At 36.6% G+C, this 23,767-nt stretch overlaps 4 protein-coding genes and 1 pseudogene across 4 annotated transcripts; 2 read left to right on the top strand and 3 right to left on the bottom strand.

Moving 5' to 3' along the window:
• Positions 1-693: 693 nt before the first annotated feature.
• LOC106312334 lies at positions 694-4,184 on the bottom strand (annotated as a pseudogene).
• Positions 4,185-5,110: 926 nt separating this feature from the next.
• Positions 5,111-6,540, bottom strand: LOC106307407 (ras-related protein RABA6b). The gene is made up of 3 exons (XM_013744362.1): positions 6,436-6,540; positions 6,104-6,357; positions 5,111-5,692 (listed from the first exon to the last, which is right to left on the bottom strand). Exons 2-3 carry the CDS (start codon positions 6,322-6,324, stop codon positions 5,233-5,235), a joined length of 681 nt encoding a protein of 226 aa, XP_013599816.1. The 5' UTR covers positions 6,325-6,357; positions 6,436-6,540; the 3' UTR covers positions 5,111-5,232.
• Positions 6,541-6,928: 388 nt separating this feature from the next.
• On the bottom strand, positions 6,929-7,704 carry LOC106307408 (probable calcium-binding protein CML27). The gene has a single exon (XM_013744363.1). It carries the CDS (start codon positions 7,623-7,625, stop codon positions 7,092-7,094), a length of 534 nt encoding a protein of 177 aa, XP_013599817.1. The 5' UTR covers positions 7,626-7,704; the 3' UTR covers positions 6,929-7,091.
• A 6,119-nt stretch (positions 7,705-13,823) lies between these two features.
• Positions 13,824-15,729, top strand: LOC106310907 (protein YLS3-like). The gene is made up of 3 exons (XM_013748132.1): positions 13,824-14,237; positions 14,332-14,391; positions 15,483-15,729. The coding sequence occupies exons 1-3, from the start codon at positions 13,895-13,897 to the stop codon at positions 15,605-15,607; spliced, it is 528 nt and encodes a 175-aa protein (XP_013603586.1). The 5' UTR covers positions 13,824-13,894; the 3' UTR covers positions 15,608-15,729.
• A 6,433-nt stretch (positions 15,730-22,162) lies between these two features.
• Positions 22,163-22,872, top strand: LOC106310665. Its single transcript, XM_013747894.1, has one exon. It carries the CDS (start codon positions 22,235-22,237, stop codon positions 22,730-22,732), a length of 498 nt encoding a protein of 165 aa, XP_013603348.1. The 5' UTR covers positions 22,163-22,234; the 3' UTR covers positions 22,733-22,872.
• Positions 22,873-23,767: the final 895 nt, after the last annotated feature.

Below are 23,767 nucleotides of genomic sequence, written 5' to 3' on the forward strand. Positions count from 1 at the left end.
CTTATCTTTCACAGGATTTGAATTTGGCTAGAAAATCATATTGGTTCGGATTAGGGTTCCAAAACACCAAGACGGCGCCACGTATTGTTTCTGCGACTGAGGGCGCGTCTGAGATCGGATCGACGAACGGTTTGCGCTGATGGATTCGTCTCGTCAAGAGCTTCAAGATGATATGTGGCTCGTCGTCTGGTTCCTCAGGGTTTGAGAGATAGATCGATTTTAAGTTGCGCCTGATTTAGGGTTTATGTGTGACGGATTTTAGGTTAGGTTTAGGGGTTTTTCTTTCTCAGGTTTTTGGGAGTCTATCGTGCTGATAACGTGTTGTAATTAGAGAGTTTAGAGACTGAATATTTCTCTGTTATTATTAATGATCAAGGGAGTTCCTTTATATAAGGATTACAAGATGAAGATAAATGGAAAGTATCCAAAACCTAAACTCACTATGATTAGGAAAACTACTAATACATAATAATGGAAAGATTACATCTACTAGAAAAAGAGGAAATAGTTTCCTTTTTTCCAAGCTTTGTGGCCACCTTTCTCTCTCCTGAAGTCGGCTCTCTCTCTCCTCTCTCTAGAGCTTCGGCCATCTCTCCATCTTCTAGATATTGGGTCGGTCTTGGGCTGATTTTGGACCGGGCCTGGTTAATGGCAATCCACTCCATGATTTAGAACAATATACTCAATCACAGGTTACGCAAGCTTTCTTTTATTGTCTACAGACCCGTGAGATGTTAAGTGCATTGCATGTAAAGTATCAAGATCTCGAATATATAACGTGTTGTTATTCCTGTGAAAGGGTTTTAGCTAAGGAAAAAAGCTATTGAAGGGAACTATTACTAAAGTTCTCTAAGGAAATCACTGCGCCTGATTTGAGTTCAATTGAAGAAGTACTGGAGTGAGAGAGTAAGATGTATAGTACCCAGAGATGAAGGCAAACCAGATAGACCAAAGCCCATATTTTAGCAGTCGGGTTTCTACGCAAGAAGACAGTTCCAGAGACGAATATAGCGTTTAGTTGCATCACTAGCCATCCCAAATGTTTCTTTCCTGACCTGATTTTACTTTGGAAAGCTGGTTTTAACTTTGATCCTGAGAGTTTCCATTCTCCTGCTTCAAGAACTTGGGACGAGGCTTCGGTTGCAGACATGCCTTTGTTATCTTCTATAAGCCTTGCCTAGCAAAGAATCAAACTTTGGTTGTGTGTAGGTGAAGAACAGATTTTTGGGAGCAGATTGGTGGGATTCATCGATGTACCTCGATTCTAAACAGTATAGTTGCTTTCTCTGATGAAAGCGCTTCGACCTGGTGAATTTGGCAAGAGAGTCAGGAACCTTTTATCTGAATTCTTGTTATTGAAAAGTGTTCATGTACCTGGGATTGTTTTTGAATAAGATGGTCAGTTAGTTGGTGAAGTCTTCGTCTCAGTTCAGTTTCCACTTCAGTTGGTTCTTCGAGGTCTTTCTTCATCGTACTGATGTCTGCTTCCAGTTTATTTGCCTGGAGTTTTAACAAAGGAACCAATGTCAATAGTGACAGTATGTGTCTTGAGCAACAGCCCAATCTTTCATAGAAAACTTATACAGCTGCATATACCAAATCATTCCATATTGAACCTGGAGAGTAAGTCACAAGTAGGTAACTGTGGTATCTAACCTTATCTTGCAACCGTCCGATTTTATCAGTCAGCAAAGAAATCTCTGCTTCAAGCATCTGGTGTTCGAATATGTCTCCTCTGGAAGCATCTAACTACATAGGCCACATGTAAGCAGCATGATTCCCAGACCAAATAAAGAAAAATTTATATGCTGAAATTGAGAAAAAACAAAATAAAGAAAAGAAGGAAGAGTCAAAGCACCTTGTTTAAAAGATTTCCACTTCCCCGGATATTAGAAGTTTTTCGCTTCAGAACTACATGATAAACACTTCTTTAAAGAAATAGAGAAGTGCTTATTGCCAAATGACCATGAGTAGTAAAACAGAGTTATTTGGAGTAGAGGAAGTTTCTCTAACAGGGAATTCTTCAATACATATTAGTAACTATTACATTTCCTTAGGAAAGCACCTATACCTTCAAGAGCAGACTCTTTAACCTCAACTTGTTCCCGGAGTAAAGTTACCTGATCTATCTGGTACATCAGAAAAAAAAAGAGATTGGTAAACAAATGCACATACATAGCTGGTTATAAAACCTTGATCCAAGCTCCCTTTGCCTCATACGAGTGTATATTTTCCAATAGCAACAACTATCATGAACATTTTAACTATATTGTTTCAACTGAATAAAGTAATCTATATACCTGAGTTTGGAGCTTCTTCTGCCCAGCAGCAAACGATCTTGTAAGTTCAGTGTTTGTCGCCTAAAACATTCCATTTATTATGTTCAAATCAGATCAAATCATCTTGCTCCACTTATAAAGTAACAAAACTTTCAATTGTCGGCAAACAAATTATGCATTCTGTAATACCTCTAATCCGGCCAGGTGTGAAAAAACTTCCATTCTAGTATTGTTATGCTTCTGTTTTTCGAGGTCAGCTGCGTCCAGTGTTTCCATCATGTTTGTTTGCAACTCCGCAGCCTAACGATATAGGACAACAACAGCAAATATATAGTTCACCTTGCTCGAGTAATACAGAGATCAAATCATATTATAGGCGTCGGCAACAATGACATGCGTGATCTTTGCAGTTTAGACCGAAGGACACAACTAGTGTTTTGCTAGTGTCAAAGATAATGAGCATGCCATTTATTAATCTGAATCAACTAATATGAATGCATTCATATTGTCAATCAAAACACAACACAGAGTCTAAGCAATCTTAAGTACCTACTACCTTCATCAATGCAAGGAAAAAAAAACATAAAAAACTGCTACCTCTTGTGCCTGTTGTTTAGCTCGTTCGTTGACTATTTTCTCTAAACTCTGTTTTTCACCCTCAAGTCTTGCTACCATATATTCTCACGCTCTTTGATAACCTCTACAGCTTTTGCTGCAACTTTCTCAGCAAAAACTTTCTCTCTTCTCCTCCTCCGCTCATCCCTCTGACGCTCCCTCTCAGAGTCAGTGCTCGAGTCAGACTCATAATCCGATTCAGAATCATCACTTGAAAACGAAGAATCCTTCCTCTCTAGTCCATCAGAAACATTGCTGTTTGAGACTTCCCCCCCTCACTTGTTTCCTCCATACATCACTTCTTATAGGCTCACGACCTGCTTTTCTTCCTACATTTGATAATTTCTCCCTAATGAAAGTCTCATTAGTATATCTTGTGGAGTTATCCAGAGGAGATGGTGCAGCAGCATTAACATCCTTCTCAGACTCTTTGTGCGTATCCTGAGAAGCATTCTTACTTTCCATGTCAGCATCAGAAGGGCGGCTAGACCCTTCCTTATCCATCTGTTTATGTGGCATCCCTCCATTACCACTACTCTTCTTTCCATCAGATACCAAAGGATTCTTTTTCCCATCCTTCTTCAATCTTTGATTCACAGACGTTGTTCCGCAGGGAGTACGAGGCTTAGAAGTGCTGATCCCCTGATTAGGAGGAGCACTCAGAAGCTCTGTCCAGTCATTGTCAGTGAGTGTAGTAGTAGGTTTATCTTGTCTCAAACTCTTTGACGTTGCTCTTTCTTGTGCTTGATCAGATCTGCGCAGCGTTTTACCGCTAGGTTTTAGCTCTAATGAGTTCCTCTGAGATCCACCATCACTACTACTACCTTCATATGTTTTCTTCCTCAACTGATCTTTCAACGAAACAAGACTTGCGGATTTTGAAAAGGTCTCAAATGCCTCGTCATAGGTGGTCTCAGGCTTCTCATCTTTTCGAAGAGACTCTGCTGCCTGCTGATCAATCTGCAAAGCACCACCGTTTTACATTAATCCCAAATCAATTAAGTTCCATGATTAACGTAGACCACATCCATTTGAGATGAACTTTTACTTCCCAGGAAACTAAAGCATCGATCTATGATGAGAGATTTCAATTAGAGATTCTCATCGAAATAGAAAGAGTAATGAGATTCGACATTTCACCTGTTGAAGAATCGTTTCGGCGGCTTTGAGCTTCGACGAGATCCAATTCGCCATTTTCTTCAACTGTCCGTCAAATTGAGATGACACTAAAGAGCCAAAACGGCACCGTCTCGTCAGTGATCCTGAAGAAACGAGGAGGAAGAAGAATTGGAGGTGAAATATTACAGTGACGAGACGGTGACGTAGTTCACTAGCAAACCCAGAAAGCGACTCCACACTAACCAAACCGGATCCGGTCAGTGTTTCGGTTCACGATTCATTTAAAGATGAGCATTTTGGTTTAAATTCAATTTTAGTTTATTTTATTTGGATCGAATTTATTTTAACCAAATCATCCAAAATTAGATTGGTTTGGCTTATATCTGATTTGATTCAGTTTTAGTATTGATTTATATTCGGTTTGGTCGGTGTTTAGTCAGATTTTACCCATCGTACTTTCGGATTCGGGTCCCAATCGGTTCTTCGATTTTAAAATATATGATTTGTACATATTTTAATAGCCAAAAATATGAAAAAAATGATTAAAAAATAAGAAAAAACATCACACGTGATTATTCAAAATCAAGCGAAAGATAAACATAGTTAGTAATAGAAAGAAAACCAGATAAATGAAATCATAAAACAAAAACTAAGTTCTCATGAGAAACATTATTCAATGAAAACAAAACCAAAATCTAAAAACTTCAGGCTTCAACCGCCACATTCCACCATCAACTTTCGTGTAATAGATAATTATTTTAGAAGTTCAATAATATTTTAAAGTATTTTGGATACATATTAAGAATTAAGATCATATTTGGTAGAAGTTTTTTTGTGATTTTAAATGTTTCGGGTTCTATCGGATATCCATTTAGGTCCGGGTTCGGTTCGGATAATACCCATAACCCAAAAAACAGGATTCATTCGGTATTTATGTCGGGTTCGGATAGGTTCAGATTCATTTTTATCGGATTGGGTTCGGATCGGATTTTCGGGTTCGGTTTATTTGCCCAGCCCTAATGCTAATATAATTTATAAAAACATAAACAGTAATAAATTACATTATATCATTCGTTCAATCGAGTTGACTCTTAAGTGATTAACTATAATAAAAGATATATAAATAGAGCCAATTCAACATTTCAACAGTAATAAAATTACATTATACCAACTATACAAATACAATTTAATGAATAATTCTAGACAAAAAATAAATGGTTTACTTGAGACAACAATTGGAGAAAGAAGTACTCAACGGTCGAGTGGCGGTGACTTCGTCAATATTTACTACCTCTCTACCGGCGGGAACGACCGGACCATCACCGTCGTCACCGTTTGATTTGTTATCTAAAGCGATCTTCTGGATCAAAACCTCATGTATCCGTTCAATCATGCTTAGAAACGCTTCTTCGACGTTTTGGTTTTGTAAAGCCGATGTTTCTAGGAAATATAGACCCTCTAGCTCAGCTAAACTCTTACCCTCATCTTCTTCAACTTCTCTAGACTGCCCGAGATCGGATTTGTTACCGACGAGAACAACGACAGTATCGGGGCTTGAGAAGCCTCTGAGCTCCGACAACCACTTCTTTATGTTTTGGAACGTTTGTCGTCTTGTGATGTCGTAGATCAATAAAGCTCCTAAAGCTCCACGGTAGTACGAACTCGTTATTGCTCTAAATCTTGTTTACCCATACAAAAACAATGATTAAGATCATTTATAACATAGATTGTTAAGTAGCTAGTTATCTCTAGTTTTATTAAGAAAATAATTCGTCGACATATATAAAATTCTTTTCTAAAAAAGTCCCGACATACAACTAAAGATTAGGTCCGCGTGACATCGATTGCTTATCAAGATTTTCATCTTTCTTTCTTGCGCGTGATCTCTTTATCTAGCTATTATCGCAATCCTATACTTGTTTATAAGAATTATATGTATTTTCTATTGTTTTCCCATGTAATTACCATTTATGATGAACACACGACACGAATATATTTGTCATTTACGTTAATAACAGAAACTTTGATTATATCTTGATCATCAAATCCCGTTATAGCAAGTTTTTATTTCCGAGGTTGAATTTTGATACCTTTCTTGGCCGGCGGTGTCCCATATCTGAGCTTTGATGGTCTTACCACCCACGCAAACATTCCGGTAAGCAAAGTCTACTCCGATGGTCGGTTTAGAGTCTAACCGGAACTCATCTCTCGTGAACCTCGACAAGAGGTTTGATTTTCCGACGGCGGAGTCTCCTATTAGTACCGCCTTGAATAGGTAGTCACACTCTTCGTCGTAGGATTCCTCCGCCATGCTATATAGTGATCCGGTTTGATTAAGATAAATCTAAGCAAAAGGAAGAAGATCAACGATGGATGATAAAAAAAAAAAATGAAGGAGAAAGGTTCTGTTGTATATTATAACCTCTCAAGAAAGTCTTTCCATCTAGTATATATGGCTCTATTTATTAAATTGATATACAAATATATTTGTACATACTAGTGTCATATGATTGCGACAATATATAATACAAACATTATTTTGAGGACTAAATAAGTTTTTGAAAAAGTAGTATTACAATTTACAAGATAATTGGATATAAAAGGGGCGTGAAAGAGACTCTACATAATACAATCCAAGAAGTTTGTTATATAGTTTTGTCAACTACGTTTATTACTTGCGTATTAAAATTCGTTTGCCTTTTATTTACCTTAACTTGGTGGTATGTTAGTATCTTGCACCAAGTTGTGGAGTTTTGGGTTGTGAAAAGACATAAAGCTCAATCATGCATGTTTCTTAGTACGTTTGAATTTTGACATATTACCAAATTCACTGAGAGTTAGGTTGTCAAAACTACTAAATTCACTGAGAGTTAGGTTTGACTTGTGCAACAACTGAATAAGTAAAAAACAAAAGATGGCTATTTGGGCCTTAAGAGGCCGATGTTTTCAAAAACATCATCTTACGAAGAGATAAGACTTTATTACATTTTCAAAAGTACAAGCATAGTAACTACTCCCAAGTACATCCAGTTGTCGAGAGAATCCAGATACACAAATCGAACGTATCTAAAACATAAACTAGGTTGAACTTCCGTTTGCTGCAGCTGCCGAAGCAGCGGATCCGTTGTTGCTGTTGGTGAGTGAGGATGACGTCATAATCTTTTGAAACTCTTCGAAATTAACATTCCCATCGCCGTCGGCATCCACAGGGCCGATCATCCGAGTGCACTCTTCCACGGAGCAAGACATCCCTAGGCGGTTAAGGACCTGGTGGAGCTCAGAGGCGGAGATGAGTCCGTTTTTGTCCTGGTCGTAGAGGTCGAAGGCGTCGCGGATCTCGGACGCGGTGGAAGACGAGCGGCAGAGAGCAGAGAACTCGTCCACGTTGATGAAGCCGTCGCGATCGGTGTCGACATCTTCCAGCGCGCGGTTGAGTTCACTCTCCGTGTATGAAGTCCCCATGGCCTTGAAAACCCCTCCGAGCTCACCCACAGAGATCTTACCGTCGCCGTTGGAATCAAACTGGTCGAAAACTTTCTTTAGCTCTTCCGGATTGGCTATGTCCACGGAGGCAGGCGTGGCTTGAGCGGTTTCATGATTAGTACTTGCCATCTTTTATCGGTAGAGAGAGAGAGAGAGATAAGAGGTTTTGGAGCAAGTTGGTTGGTTGGTGGCTTGTGAATTTAGCTGCGAGGTTGACCTTTTTATAAGTGCCACTTCTTCTACGGACGCATGTATACACTAGCCACGTAGTATTTTTGGTAGCAATCAGTGACGAATTTGAAATCGATTATTCATGTATTTAATACTAGTAGAATTTGTTTTCGGATTTTATTACACATGCTCGTGATGATCTGGATTAACACATTTACAAATTGTAGGATATGTTCTTATAAAACACCTTTTGCGATTTATAAAGAGATCCCATTTAGTAAATGCCTCAGTTGAGTTATTAATTGGAAGAGAAAAGAGTACAAACGACTACAGAGTATTTCTTCATTTGGTAATATTTTGCTGATAAAGAAGTAAAGATTTCCCACCAAAATATTTTTAAATCACTTTGCCAAAAAATATTTTCAAATAACCCTATGGTAATTTATTTCGTATCATTTATAAAAAAGCATACCATTTAAAAGTAATGAAAAATTATTCTCTTTATTCATTTTTTGTAGAGAATTATAAAAAAAATCACTATAGATGAAAAATAATTACTATTTATTTCTATTATTTTTATTCATTCTTTTCTGTTAGGTTTTATAATGGTTAATACATACTAGTTTTTTTTTGTCGACTAATATATACTAGTTTAATTCCAGTTTTTGTGATGTATACTAATTCTACATTTACAGTCGTTATTACATTCATCATTCCACGTGTTGCGAAGTTTAAAGAGCATCAGACCACGTGCCTTGCTGAGATTCATTTGTCTAAATGGATATTCTCCCCCAAAAGGCAAAACCACAGCAATTAGGTTGTTATTATCACTGGGTTTCATAATTCATTAGTACTATTATTTAGTAGTTAGTAAATTATTCTTGAATAGACAAGTATTTCCTAATTCATTAGCTAATTCAGTTGGAAACTATTATTTATATTAAATACATCGTATTAAATTTAATTCCAAGTAGCAGTAGTGTTAAGCTCTTAATCATATGCTAAATACGTTCCTGGGAAATGTGTCTCGATCCAACGCGGTGAACGCGCCGGGTGCACACTCCTTTACGCGGCACACTAATACCAGTGGGGTCGTTTTTGAACCATCCAGAGTTCTGTAAATTACAAGCTAATCTGAAACTTTACTTGTATTACACATTCAATATTACACATTCAACCCTTTGCAAATATCAATTCCCTTATACTAATCAAACCACCACACGGTTAGATTTCTATTTCAGCCTGGTTAGTTGGCTGGTTGCTAATGACTTGGCACGTGAGAGAGATGTAAGAGAGATGCACGTAATTTAGGGTTTGAGAATATAGTGTGCAGTCTTAGATTAATTCACTTCATAACATTAATTTCCACATAACTAGAGATAGTTTATCTTTTTGTGTTCTTTCATGCTTAATTAGTAAACAGAGGGTTGGTTCATAATCAATAGTAAGCCTCAGTATATTTCGTTTGTAATGGAACTATAACCTTCTTAAAAAGATTTTGAATTGTTAATTAAAGGTCCCAATAAAAATTAGTTCCATTGTTTTCTGGACTATGGCCTAGTATTACACTGAGCGGGCACTTGATTTTGAATGCCTACTTTATCCCAAGAATTTTGGGTAAGACCATGATTAACGCTAGGAGAGCGTGGGTTCTTAGGTTTTTTTTTTTTGTCTGATTTAAAAGAAAAAAAATTTAAAAACGGACCAATCGCGGGTCGCCACGTGTCAGTGGGGCCCATAAACAGTAAAAAACTCCACCAAGCTCGCTTCTTGCAAAAGAAGAAGAAGGGATGAGTTTTAGTTTTTTTGTGGGGCCCACAGCCCTTAAAACTCCTTAAAAGTCAGGGTTAAAGGTGCTCTAAGAGATCTACATCTCACAGTGGCTGATCACGAACTGTCATTTCATCATCACCTTTTCAGCTCTTCGTTTTCGTTCTAAAGTGATACTGATAAACGACTTGATAAACGCATAACATATGAGATATCAAACTAGGTTCCACCCTTCCACATTAGAGAATTAGATAAGGAGTGTATAATATATGAAAATATGCTTAACTCCAAATAGTACGAAACCTTTTGGAAAAAAAAAAAAGTAAATTCACGCGGACCAGTCAATTAGACCCAAAGTGGACAATATTGTACTAATCAAACAATATAGAGTTGAACATGTCTTTATATATTAGACACTCCTTGTCTAAACTTCCGATGTGGGACTTAGATTGACATCTCTCATTCTCCCCATCAAGCCAACGACCATACACCTTGTGTTCTTCTAGTGAATCATCTTGGTGCCTTATGTTTACATGTGGTGTCAGAGCTAATGGTTATAAACATCTAGCTAATCCGGAAAGTATAATAGATTTATGATTTATAGAATTAAAGTAGATCTATACTTGAGTAATAAAAGATTAGATCTAAAATAATGTATAAGTTTCAGTATAAAACCGATGAGAGTTTTCGGAAATCTTGAATCATATATTATATGTCTGTATTCTATTTCGATCTCTGAAATGAGAATTAATCAATGCATAAAAATTTTCTATACATAAGTCGTATAGAAATTAAATTAAGTAATTTATGCATAATTTTATAAAACAATATTTTCATATAAAGAGCAAAATTAGGATAAAGATATCACCACGGTAACTTTATTCTAAAATGATTTGCGAAATGAAAATTATTGTTCGAATAAGTATTTGATATTTTGAGTAATAAATAGTTACCCACATGTAGACTATATACACAAAATACACAAAATATGATTAAATAACTTATAGAGTGTTTGTATTGTGGGGATAAAAGTATATCCACCGATAACTTAGTCCGAGTAATTCGATACATCTCTCATAAATGTTTTCGAATACTATGATTATTGATGACTTACTTAGATCTTAGGGTTTATATGTGTTTTTATTATCACATAAATTTATGCATTGATTAATTCTCATTTTAGAGATCGAAATAGAATACATACATATAATATATGATTCAAGATTTCCGAAAACTCTCATCGGTTTTAAACCGAAACTTAAACATTATTTAGATCTAAAATTCATTACTTAAGTATAGATCTACTTTAATTCTATAAATCATAAATCTATTACACTTTCCGGATTAGCTAGATGTTTGTAACCATTAGCTCTGATACCACAAGTTTAAATTAGGCTTTTATAAAGTTAATTATGATTGCAAAATTATCTTTGAGTTTGAGACCGTAAGTGTTCAACTCTTTATGTGATAATGAAATAGGCAATCATATTTGTAAGTAAGACATGATATCTAAAGGATCCAAGTATTTGGACATTAAGATTGATATATGTAATTAAAGTAAGATTTCAAAAGAGAAAAGTTTGTCATTATGCATATATGCACTAAATTTATGGTCATAGACATGTTTACGAAAGCTTTATATCCAAAGATATTAAAGAAAATCTAGAAATTATGGGTCTAATGAATAGCTATCAAAGTTGTCTGATTATGTTTAGCATATATTTGACAATATATGAGCTCTTAATGACTTTTGAATATTTCATATTTTGGTTCCAAAGTGTGTACACATTATCGTTGTTGGATTAATGATTACATAATAAGTCTTTAAACAAGACATAAAAGGGACCTTAATGATAACTCTTACTTATGGTCTAACTTTGATAGTAATTAGTGTAGTAGTGCATGGAAGGAATCGTGTTGCAAAATAATATTTGCCCGCCATGACTCCCATTGATTATTAGATTAGCTAAGACAATTATGATGACCAAAAAAGAAAGATTTAACAAATCTTATGATTCTCGATACTTAAGTTAATAAGTTATACCAACGACCATGTGGGAGAATGTTAGAAATATTCTCATTAGGAAGAGAATTTTTATGTACCATTATGTGGTCTTTAGGTAAACTTAATTATATTGAGATTGTTAAATCCTAATGATACTTGGTAACCAATAAAAAGGTAACTAAAGGAGTTTAGTTTCTAATGTTGATGATTAAGTAATGGACAAGTAATTGATTCTAGAAGGTTTCTCACTTGGTGACTCATGAAACATGTGTCATTGTAGGAAAGCTAAGTTCAATGCATCAAAGGAGAACAAGTTCATTGTATAAATGAATGATTCTAGAACACTAAACACTTGTCATTACTCAACCATGATGGATGGTTGAGATTAAAGAAGAAACTTGCCAAGAAAGTCATCAAGACTTGGCGAGAAAGTTTTTGGTCCCTCTGCCCACCTATATATAGTGCTTTTTGGACCATCACAAAGACACATCAAGAAAATCTAAAGAGAAACACATAAAGAAAGGTTGTAGGCAAGGGGAGAGAAGATCCAACTCCAACTAAAAGATCAAGAGATCATCTTGGGGAGAGAAGGGTTAACTCCAACTTAAAGTTCATGAAATGATCTTCCATGATCATAACCGTTCAAGAAGATTTCCGCAGTCATGAATCGAGGTATTCCGAAAAACCTTCGTATAATTCTATTATGTGATTAGTCTAGATGTTAAAGATCTTAGGGTTCATGTAAAATCATGTTTTACATGTGGTATCAGAGCTAATGGTTATAAACATCTAGCTAATCCGGAAAGTGTAATAGATTTATGATTTATAGAATTAAAGTAGATCTATACATAAGTAATGAATTTTAGATCTAAATAATGTTTAAGTTTCGGTTTAAAAACGATGAGAGTTTTCGGAAATCTTGAATCATATATTATATGTATGTATTCTATTTCGATCTCTGAAATGAGAATTAATCTATGCATAAATTTTTCTATACATAAATCGTATAAAAATTAAATTAAGTAATTTATGCATAATTTTTTTTTATAAAACAATATTTTCATATAAAGAGCAAAATTATGATAAAGAATCACCACATTGACTTTATTCTAAAATGATTTGCGAAATGAAAATTATTGTTCAAATAAGTATTTGATATTTTGAGTAATAAGTAGTTACCCACGGGTAGACTATATACACAAAATATGATCAAATAACTTATAGAGTGTTTGTATTGTGAGGATTAAGTATATCCAAAGATAACTTAATCTGAGTAATTCGATACATCACTCATAAATGTTTTCGAATACTATGATTATTGATGAAAATATGGTTGCTACCCACAGGAACACCATAATTTCTTTGCATTGTATTCAATAAATATATGTGTTGATTATGTTTAGAAGTATTACAATTTTAGCAATATGTATCTCATCAAATGAGATATCTTATTATGGAAAGGCTTATAGTTGTAATTACTTTAACATCCAATAAAGAGGCCGAGTGTGTGGCAAGTTTATGAGACTTTTATAAAGTTAATTATGATTGCAAAATTATCTTTGAGTTTGAGACTGTAAGTGTTCAACTCTTTATGTGATAATGAAATAGGCAATTATATTTGTAAGTAAGACATGATATCTAAACGATCCAAGTATATGGACATCAAGATTGATATATGTAATTAAAGTAAGATTTCAAAAGAGAAAAGTTTGTCATTATGCATATATGCACTAAATTTATGGTCATATACATGTTTACAGAAGCTTTATATCCACATATTCTTGCTTACAAATATGATTGTCTATTTCATTATCACATAAAGAGTTTGGACATGGATTTAATAAAAATCCCAACGTAACATAATTGGAGTCTATAAATGATAAGTCTAGCTTTCCCCCGCTAGTCCAAATTCAAAAACAAAATACATACATCTGATGTTCAGAGGTACATTTTTAACCGGTTCAGAGGCACATACATTGGACTCTAAATTTGGTTAAATGTAACGTAATAGACCACATCTGTCAAAGAGGTAGCCGAACAAGACATCCATTACAAGAAACCATATATATATTCATATCATGTAATGTATGTTATTGTGATGTAATAACAATCGTGTTGTCTTTCTCCACTGAAGGTTACGGATCATTAATTCGACTTTCTTTTATTAACAATCACTTAAACTCTTGGAAACTCTGTCACGTTATTTGGATTAACTAATTAATGTCACTAATCTAGGGCTTAGTCTTCTCTCCTATACGCAAGGATCGGATAAGAACAGATTCAGTAACTGTTCTCGAAAAAATAGGCAGTTAAGTCGTTTAGTTTTTTAAAAAAATGTATAACCAACGTGTGTGTATATATGAACGTGGAGATGTATTACTAATCCACACAACACACAATCCAAGTTAAAGAAACCGTTAAAAAGAAAAAAAAACTACGCTGTTTCTTGAAAATGGAGATTGTTAGGTTCGCGGTCATTTTTGTACTTTGCTCCATCTCGTCTTCCAACGCCGCAACTACACCGCCGAGCGGCGGAGCAGGAGATGCTCACTCAATGCCATGTATACAAAAACTGATGCCGTGTCAGCCGTATCTTCACTCGGCGACTCCCCCGCCTCCAGCGTCGTGTTGTATGCCGTTGAAGGAGATCGTCGAGACCGACGTGAACTGTCTTTGCTCCGTCTTCAACAACGTAGATATGCTTAAATCGCTTAACCTTACTAAAGAAAACGCTCTTGTTCTCCCCAAAGCTTGTGGCGCCAACGCTGATGTGTCACAATGCAAAGCCAGCACCGGTGAGTAACTTATTACGACGCCGTTTTATATGTTTGTTGTTTTCAGCCTAATGCACACATTGTTTTTCTTAAGATTGATTTTGTGTTTACGAAGGTACTACGACGCCTTCGACGTCACCGGGAACTACTAAAACTCCTCCGGCATCTCCCACTGGTATGAATACATGATAACCTTCAAAATGTTCAGAATTTCGAATTTTAAATTTAATTGTCATGGTTTTGCTATTTTATTTTCTTTTCTCTTTTTCTTTTTTAATATTCTATTCGGAAAAGAAGTTACAAGTTTAGCTATTATTTTTTCGAAAATGAAAAATATCTTAGATATCACATAAAATTATGACAAAATATATAGGTATAAAAATCTTCAAAATTTCACTAATTTAAGGGGAGAATGACTATATTACTTCAAATATCATAACTCCTCTTCTTAAACTATAATCAAAGACTCTAATATAAAATAAAAATAAAAATAAAACGTTTTTAAACTTTTGATTAATGTTAGAGATTAATGTTACTTTGGGTGCAATTGGAATGCATTTTTTTTTTTTTGAATAGAAACTTATTGAATACTTAATTCTTTTTCATTCCACAAACTTCCAGAAAAAAAAAGAGCTACAACTGGATTGACTATTTTTGGAATGAGATGCTTTGGAATGATCAATTTCATTAATTCCATAATTTTTTTACCATTTAACATGAATGGAATGGAATATTCATTCCATGAATTCCATAAAAGTTTAACCAAAATACAAAGCAAAACATTCCAAAACAATTTTGATAAGGAATAAATGGAATGAATTCATTCCCTTTTTCTACTGCATTCCATTCATCTTATTTCATTCCTCTCTATTCCTTGTATTCCTTTTTTGATCTACCTTACAGCCTTAGTATTCCATCTCATTCCATATTATTCATTTTCATTCCAAAAGAAATATCAACATTCTCTTGAAAAATCTTTCCAGGTAAAAATAGTTTTGGAACAAGTATAATACTAATTTCATTCCATTGGATTCCACTAGTTATCATTCCATTAACTCCTTTTATTAATATCTAGTTACAAAGATTTTTTTTTTTTTTGACATCCCCAGGGTGCGTACAGAGAATTTTTATTTGTGTGTTATTTTTTGAAAAACTCTGTCTTTATATATCATCCTATGATGTTCCTAAAAAATACATTTTCCCTTTTATTATTTTGAAAACTAACAGTTGTGGAATATTTATTTTCTTTTTAAAATACATGAACAGAAAGCGGATCTACCGGAGGTCCAGCCTCTTCAACGGCCAAACCATCAGACTCGGCTCCCGCCATCAACTTTTCTGGAATTAGCTTCGCCTCCGCTTTCGTGGCATTGACAACAATCTTATTCTGATATCCTACTAATTAGTCACGTCTTTATTCAGCTTAGTTGGTTTAAAATGTTGGAAACTACTATTATCAGACAATATTCGGTAACTGATGAATATTAATATGTACTATGAAAATTCTAATAATAGTAATAATTTCCAACAGCTCTTTACCAACATGTTTATCTCTAATTAAATGCCTAAACTTAAGATCGTCTCATCATGGTTTTTGTTTTAAAATTTGTCTCCTAAATTGGAACGAATTACGGGCCGGGCCGGAAACGAGCTAGATTGATACAATTCATCTAAGTAATGTCTACATATACACAATACAATTCACAAACATGTACATCACTACAACTCAATATGATTTATAAAACTGACAACGTTACTAGTTCAAGCTATTAATTTTACAAACACTGCTTTATAATATACATATGTCAAGTATAAAATGTGTTTGAAATAGATATGAACCTCGTTAGATTTTAGTAGCAAACGTATTTGGAAGCCACTTTTTTAGCTACTGTCAAGATATAATGTTAATAAATTATCCCCTCTTTCAAATATGCTGACGATAGCTTTTTTTTTGAACATAGCTTTCATATTAAAATGCAGGAGAAATAAAAAATACAAGCCATATACTAGTGTTTTAGAGCCCAGAAGACTAGTTAGTTAGACACACAATAAAGGACCAAGAGTTTTTTTTTTTTTTTTTAAAAACACCCATTAAACTAGAGACTGAACGGTTTATGGAGCGATGATCACGATGCAGAGGAGCGTAGGGGCGGAGGAGGAAACGATTACGCCAGCCATTGCTGTATGAGAGAAGAAGCCACTGCAGGGTTTGAATCTCTTAGAGACGAGATCCTATCTGTGATCTGCCTCACTAAGGTCCGCGAGACACTTTCTGGTGTCCGGAAAGTCTGTCGATGCAAACGGCCGTTTCTCTCAGTCCAAGTCCAGTAGATGCAAGCCTGCCAGCAGAGACGAAGCAGAGTTCCCGTCAACGAATTTCTGCTCTGCGCCTGAAGTTGTCCCAATACACGATCCCACGACCTTTCTGGCTGGACTCCACATCGCGAGGCTAAGGTACCCCAAATACTCCAGGCATAATGACAGTCAAAGAAGAGATGGTTTCGACTTTCTGGAAAATAGTTGCAGAGAACACATGTAGGAGACGTTTGGAGACCCCAGCCCAAGATTCTGTCTTTAGTCGGACAGCGATTCAGAACAAATAACCAAGCCAAGAAGTTATGTCTAGGGATTCCACCTTTGTTCCAAACAGAGTAGAGCCAAGATACTAAGGTTCCTGCATCACAGAGTTGTTCGTAAACAATGCATGTACTATAAGTGGAGCTCTTTTTTCCATCCACTTCCCATTCATAGTAATCTTGTGAATCGGTGAGAGTAGTGGCTGTGAGTAGAACATGGATGTTTAGGAGATTCTCTGACCTTGCAGGTGGAATTCGCCAGTGATTACCTCGATGTAGTGAAGCTAGTGTCGCATGTAAAGGAATACCCAGGCCCGAGTCTCCATTGATGCCCAAGTATGATCACAAGTCTCCATAAGGTGATCAATTATCAGTCTAGAACCTACAGGACCGACCATTCTCTACACGCAACTTGATCCAACCATACAAGGACTGGCTTAGTTTAAGAAGCTTATTAACCTGCCAAGAGAAGCGTCTGCTCGGGGCTGTGATCCAAAGGTTACTTAAGCAGCCATCTAATACCTCCTCCTTGAACCAAGCAACCCATACTGATCCCGCTTGAAAGAACAATAACCATATTAACTTCAGACAGCACGCCTTGTTCCACACTTTAAGGTTTTTTATTCCTAAGCCTCCTTCCCGCTTCGGTTTAGTTACAAGATCCCATGATACTCTCGCTGAATGATGTTCTTCTATGTCCCCTTTCCAAAGGAAAACACCACATAAGGAGTTGATGCGCTTCACACAAGCTTGAGGGAGGATGAAAGTGGAGCACCAAAACGTCATGATGCCAGTAATGACCGTTTTGATAAGCAGTAGCCGACCAGCAAATGATAGAGATTTGGCACTCCAAGATGACAACCTGCTTTTTATCTGTTGCATCAGGACCTCGCAGTAGAGCATTGACAATTTTTTTGTGCATAAAGGAACACCGAGATACCGAACCGGCAAAGCACCCATAGGCATGCCTGTTGAGAATTGGATAAGGTCTGTTTCAGCAGTGGAGAGGCCTGATGCGAAGAAGGAAGACTTTTGCACACTCACGGCTAGACCAGAACGAAGTTCAAACTCGCATAGTACTTGAAGCACGGCTTGGACAGAGGTGAGAGAACCATCTATAAAGATAAGCAAATCATCAGCAAAACATAAATGAGTAAGTTTAAAGCCTTCGCATTTCTGATGATAGTTGAATTTCATGTCTCTAGCAGCCTGGTTGAGCATGAAGGAGAGAACGTTCATGGCAATTACGAACAGATAAGGCGAAAGAGGATCTCCCTGACGAAGCCCCCTAGTACCTTTGAAGTAGCCATTTACATAACCGTTGTAACCCACAGTGAAGTTCGTGTGACAAATGCAAGCTCTTAGCCACCACAGAAGCTGAGTAGGAACGTCTATAGCTTGAAGGCAAGAGAACAAGAAAGGCCATGATAAGGTATCAAAGGCCTTTGCTATGTCTACTTTTATTGTGATCCTCTTTGGCTCAGTGTTCTTATGGTAACCTTGAACCAGCTCTCCAGCCAATGATGTATTCTCAACCAATAATCTCCCTTTCACGAAGGCGATCTGATTCGGGACGATCAAATCTGCAAGGATTGGCTTCAGTCTCTTAACAAGTAGGCGTGAGACCACCTTATAAATTGTATTCAGACAGGAGATAGGCCGGTATTCCGTGATCAGAGATGCGCCAGGGTGTTTGGGGATCAGAGAAAGTATGGTTGCGTTTGTGGATGCAGGCATGAAGGAGCTGATGAAGAAGTGCCGGATTGATTCAGTGACTTCACCACCTAAGATGTTCCAAGAAGCTTTGTAAAACCCAGAGGTGAGCCCGTCAGGTCCGGGCGCCTTGTTCTGATTGAGCTTGAACATGACTGATCTTATCTCATCGGCTATGGGCAACGCGGTCATTTGAGCAGCGAGTTCTGAGGGGCAGGCGAAGTCTGTCAAAGAGTGGAACCATTGCGTAATGGAGAACACTCCCAATACAGGCGCAGGGGATGGTCCGAGTATTTGTTGGAAGTGAGTAATGGCATGGACGCTCATCTGGATGGGGTCTGATATTATGACACCTGAAGGAAGTAAGAAGGATCGTATGAAATTGAAATTCATCCGTGTTTGGACCATCCTAAAGAAGAAGGTGGTATTCTGATCCCCTTCCTTTAACCAGTTGACTCTTGAGCGTTGTCTGAAGTAACTCTCCTCTATGCCTCGTAGGAAGTTCCAGGTTTGTAGTGCTTGTTTCTCCATTTCAAAGAGATGAGTGGAAGGAGCATTCAGGGCTTGTACCTGCACATCTAAAAGTAAACGGTTAGCTTCACTCACTCTCACTTGTATTTGTGAAAAATTCTCTCGATTTAAGTGTTTCAAATCACTCTTTATCTGTTTTTGTTTCTAGTACAAAGCAGTAAGGTTCCAAACAGTGTCTCCGACCTGTGTCCACGCATCGATCACAACCTGGTTGAAGCTTGGGTGTTTGGTTAGGTAATTATAGAACTTGAAAGGGCGATTTCCAGCGGCTGGGATTTTTGTGGCTAGGTCCAGGGTACAAGGGCAATGGTCTGAAGTTAGGGTAGGGTGAAAGAAGGCTGAGCAGTTGGGGAATAAGGTGAGAACCGGGTTATTGATCAGAAGCCTGTCGAGTTTTTTGGTGATAGGATCTTCTGGTCGATGATTGGACCAAGTAAACAGAGATCCCTGGAACCGCAAATCATATATCCCCATTTGAGTGAGGCAGTCCCGGAGTTCAACCATATCACTTGTGAGAGAGCTAACTTCAGGAAGGGAATGTTCAGCAGGGTGGATGATTTGGTTGAAGTCCCCTCCTAGAATCCAAGGTACCGTGTCCAAGGAGTAGGTTTGATATAAGCTTAGAAGCTCCACCCAAAGATCATTTCGGTCTGCTCTCTCATTTTCTGCGTAGATAGCAGTGAACACAAATTGAGGGGAGCCAGGAAGCTTTACTTCACAAGTAACAGACTGTCTAGATTGCTGCAGGACTCTGACCGCCACCGTGTCTTTCCAGATGAGTATAATCCGTCCGTCTGCATCTTCCGAATGGTTAGAGGTAAAGTTCCAGCCTCTGCAAACCTTGCTCATCACGTAGTTTAAGTTATGGTCCTTAATGTGTGTCTCCAAAATAGCTCCAAAAAGTGGCTGATAGGTAGATAACCAATTAGATAATGGCTTATGCTTATCCGGGTCATTTAGACCACGGACATTCCAAAAAAATAGTTTACTATACATAGGGATTAGTCAATGGTCTCTTCATGGTGAAGAGAACCATCCGGGTCCAAAACTGTAAAAGGGTTAGAAGAATGGTTTATAAAAGAGGGAGCAGGAAGAGCTAGGGGGAGGGAATTAGATGAAGAGATGGTGGAAAAGTATGATAGCTGGGCGGTGAAGGAGGGGAAAGGTTTTTGGTCAGGGTCAGGGCGGGGCCGTTTTAAGGAAGGGGTATGGACGGTGTCTGGTGGGCTTGGAGGGGTAGAAGGGATGATAGAAGTTAGTGGTGAAGTCAAAGGTTTGGGGACATGGGCTAGAGCAGGAGAAGGAGGGATATTTTTCCGTGGGGTTTGAAAAGGAGTGGCAATGGTTGGGGGGGGGAAATCAGGGTCAGGGGGGTCTGGGGGGATAAGGGGGAAGGGGCTGGAGCTGTCACCAGAGGTGAGATGCGACGGAGACAGGCCGGAGACACCGTTGGATGGGAACCAGGGGTTCGCCATTACTGTTTGAGAGCGTTTAAATATGCTGACGATAGCTAGCTACTTGAGATCCTCTTTTCACTTTAGTTATAACTAATGTGTCATCCAAGTGTTTGTGACTGTTTGTTTTCAGATTATTGATTTAACAAATCTTGAGTGACAGTTCATCAAATGGATTTGGTTTAAATTATTGCAAGATTGAAGTAAACATAATATAAAAAGAGCAAGAAACAACGAAACAAATAGAATCCAAAGTCCAGAGCACTTTACAAATAAAATCACATAATGTGAACCAGTGTGTGATGTCCGACAACGACAAATACATATACGCAAGTAAACAGACAGCCACATCCACATCATATGAAGGCATAAGTTAAGAGTGTTCAGCGACAATTTTTTATACAGTTTACATCTTATTAAGCCGAATACCATTGCTTATAAATTCTGAATCAATTAGAAAGTATTCAGACATATCAATCTATTTATAAGCATGTAGGTTTTAATTGGTAAATTAAAGTAAAACATAAGTAGTCACATTAATTTATTTTGTACTTCTGAATATTATCGATCTACCGGATATACAACCACATACAGTATATTATGTATGGCATTGCTATGTAACTTTTAACATTACAAAACGTTGATTAATGATCCTATAAATTTGTGGCAACTAACAAAGATACATTTCTACATGTACGATGTATCCAGACAGCGAATGAGCTGTATAGTCTATGATGTAATACTTTGTTTCATGGTACCAACTTATGTAATCTTTGTTTTTGGCTTTTGGAATTTCTAAAACCCGATGAACGAAATTTAATATTATATAAGTAAAAAAGTGGGGGAGGGGGGAGGGAACGGAGGGAGAAGCCATGTCCAATGATGAGTTAGGTAGCGTCGTGACTCGAGCTCAGCCCAGTCGCCCAACGCTCCACAATCAACCCATCCTTCATCCATGTGCTTTTTCTTATCTCAATTGATCTATATACTATTCATCAACTAATTATTTGTTTTAATATTACTTTTCATATCATACCATCAGTTCGTGTAAAACTAAAAAATAAATAAACTGGCGATCTCGATTAAGTTACGAGTAGAAAAAAAGTTATGCTTCCCAGTACTTGCTAAAATTATTATTTTTAAAAAAATATATATATTTTTTCACCATTGAAAAACTGTCTATGGCTAGTTTGCTAGAAAAGATAATTTATTAGCGGTCCAAAACCGTACGAAAATAATGTCTATTTTTCTCTGCTTTGTCTTACTACCTCATGCTAGCTGTTTTCTGAATACAAACATTTAGTTCTAAATGACCTTTCTCACAACAAAAAGACACAAATATATCTAAATTATATTTTAGTGTTCGGTAGAATGAAAAATAAAAAAACAAAGCCGTGTTTATAAGGGCTGAATTTGATTAATTATCGAGATTGACTTGATTATATGACAATTAATACTGGTGATACTTAAAACCTTACTTTTTGTAGTTTGATAACTTAAATTATCTATCAGATAGATAAGAGTCCCTAATAAAGTTAAAAAACGACAACTATGAACTGGAGAGAAAGAAGATACACACAGTTGTACAAAAAATAATTTATACTTAATCACCACTTAGTCCATAAACTAATACAACTATATGTATACACATAATTATAAAAGCCAGCCAATTTCTACGAAACTTCTCTCTATGTCTATGTGAACTTTCTCTTTCTCTTCTTGTTGATTCTACTTTGTTTACATAATGGGAAACACATCTTCATGCTCACCATCAAACTCATCATCAGGAGTAGTCAAAATCTTAGCTCCTTTCACCGGAACGCTCGAAGTCTTCTCAAAACCCATAAAGACTTCCCAAATCGTATCTCAAAACTCAGGTCTATTTATAACCGACTCAACTTTGCTCCAAATAGGCCACCGAGTCACCGCCGTATCTCCCGACGAGTTCTTGCGGCCGAGACGACATCTATACCTCCTCCTTCCCACAGACATGTTATACTCTGTCTTAACACACGAAGAACTAGCTCTCATCTCCGAGAAAGCAGCAGAGATACTCAATGAAAACCGGCATAACCATTTGAAGAAAATATTCCGAAGAAGAAACTCATCGTCTGTTAAGGATGATAATCATCATCATGATCATGGTGGTGTGGAAATAAGAGAAACCCTAGAAGAGAAGGTACTATACGAATCCAAATATGGATCTTGGAGGCCTGGATTGGAGACGATCGTGGAGAGCTAGATGAATTGTTCAATAATTTTTATGTATTATATTATCAGTCGGTCATAGGCGAGTATTCTTTGTTCTTTATTTATTTTTCCTGATAATTTTTGTCCGAGTTTTACAGAAAATTGAGAGTTAATTATATATGGTTCTGTTCACGATATTGGATTTTAGCTAGCATGACCCTGTCCCATGATGCAGCATCTCTAGCTTAAGAACAAGTACTGTAGTATTTTCATTACACAATGAACATCTACTTTAGATTACCTCATATGCAAGTAACTGATTTTGATTGGATATTAGTATTGTTTTAGCCTTCTAGGCTTTTAGCTTTAGGTGTTAATCCGACAGCTATAATGGTCAACGAAGGCGTACATATTTCATATTTGTAGCTGTTTCTAGTAAATTGGATTGTCGGTACAGCTATTTTAGTATTCGGTACGTGTATATTTTATACTATATGGAAGTTTAAATTACTATATATATATATATTCAACTTTGGAACGTATATATTAATGAGTTTTATAAATGAAGTTTTCAAATTAAAATAGGTTCGAGGATTTTATTGGAACCGTAGGTTAGACCGTAGATACTCTGAATATAAAAGATATCGCCAGCTGAACCAATAATTAAAGGACGAATACTAGAAAGGACCTGGGCATTTTTTCGTCGAAGGCCAAAAGTCTACACCTACCTAAGGATACGTGCATCATCGTTCATATATATACAAGCTAGCATTTAGCATTAAAAATCAAATTATACGAAGTAAAACATAGGTAGAAACACTGGTTATCAGTAATGTTCAGTTCAGAAACATATGCAATGTTCAATTGGTTTATAATTAGAAACCCGAGTTTAACGGTTTATAATCAAGTTTACCGAAACTAGTTATGAAACTTTAAAAAACGTTTTTAAAATAATCCTTCAAAATTATGAAACCACAGGCCATAATTGAGACTGTACCACATTAATATAAATTTAATATTTTTTTCTAAGATTCTGTATCCGAAAAAAGAAAAACTCATATCAAAAACGAAATCAAAACTCGCATTG

The sequence above is a fragment of the Brassica oleracea genome, chromosome C8, assembly GCF_000695525.1.
Source record: "Brassica oleracea var. oleracea cultivar TO1000 chromosome C8, BOL, whole genome shotgun sequence".
NCBI classification, from domain to species: domain Eukaryota; kingdom Viridiplantae; phylum Streptophyta; class Magnoliopsida; order Brassicales; family Brassicaceae; genus Brassica; species Brassica oleracea.

Bases quoted from the DNA above. Each gene is read 5' to 3' on its own strand.
- LOC106307407 (XM_013744362.1), bottom strand. From the start codon at position 6,324: ATGGCGGAGGAATCCTACGACGAAGAGTGTGACTACCTATTCAAGGCG. The intron at 5,693-6,103 runs GTATCAAAATTC...TGGGTAAACAAG, and splicing joins GACACCGCCGGCCAAGAAAG to ATTTAGAGCAATAACGAGTT.
- LOC106307408 (XM_013744363.1), bottom strand. From the start codon at position 7,625: ATGGCAAGTACTAATCATGAAACCGCTCAAGCCACGCCTGCCTCCGTG.
- LOC106310907 (XM_013748132.1), top strand. From the start codon at position 13,895: ATGGAGATTGTTAGGTTCGCGGTCATTTTTGTACTTTGCTCCATCTCG. The intron at 14,238-14,331 runs GTGAGTAACTTA...GTGTTTACGAAG, and splicing joins ACAATGCAAAGCCAGCACCG to GTACTACGACGCCTTCGACG. The intron at 14,392-15,482 runs GTATGAATACAT...ATACATGAACAG, and splicing joins TCCTCCGGCATCTCCCACTG to AAAGCGGATCTACCGGAGGT.
- LOC106310665 (XM_013747894.1), top strand. From the start codon at position 22,235: ATGGGAAACACATCTTCATGCTCACCATCAAACTCATCATCAGGAGTA.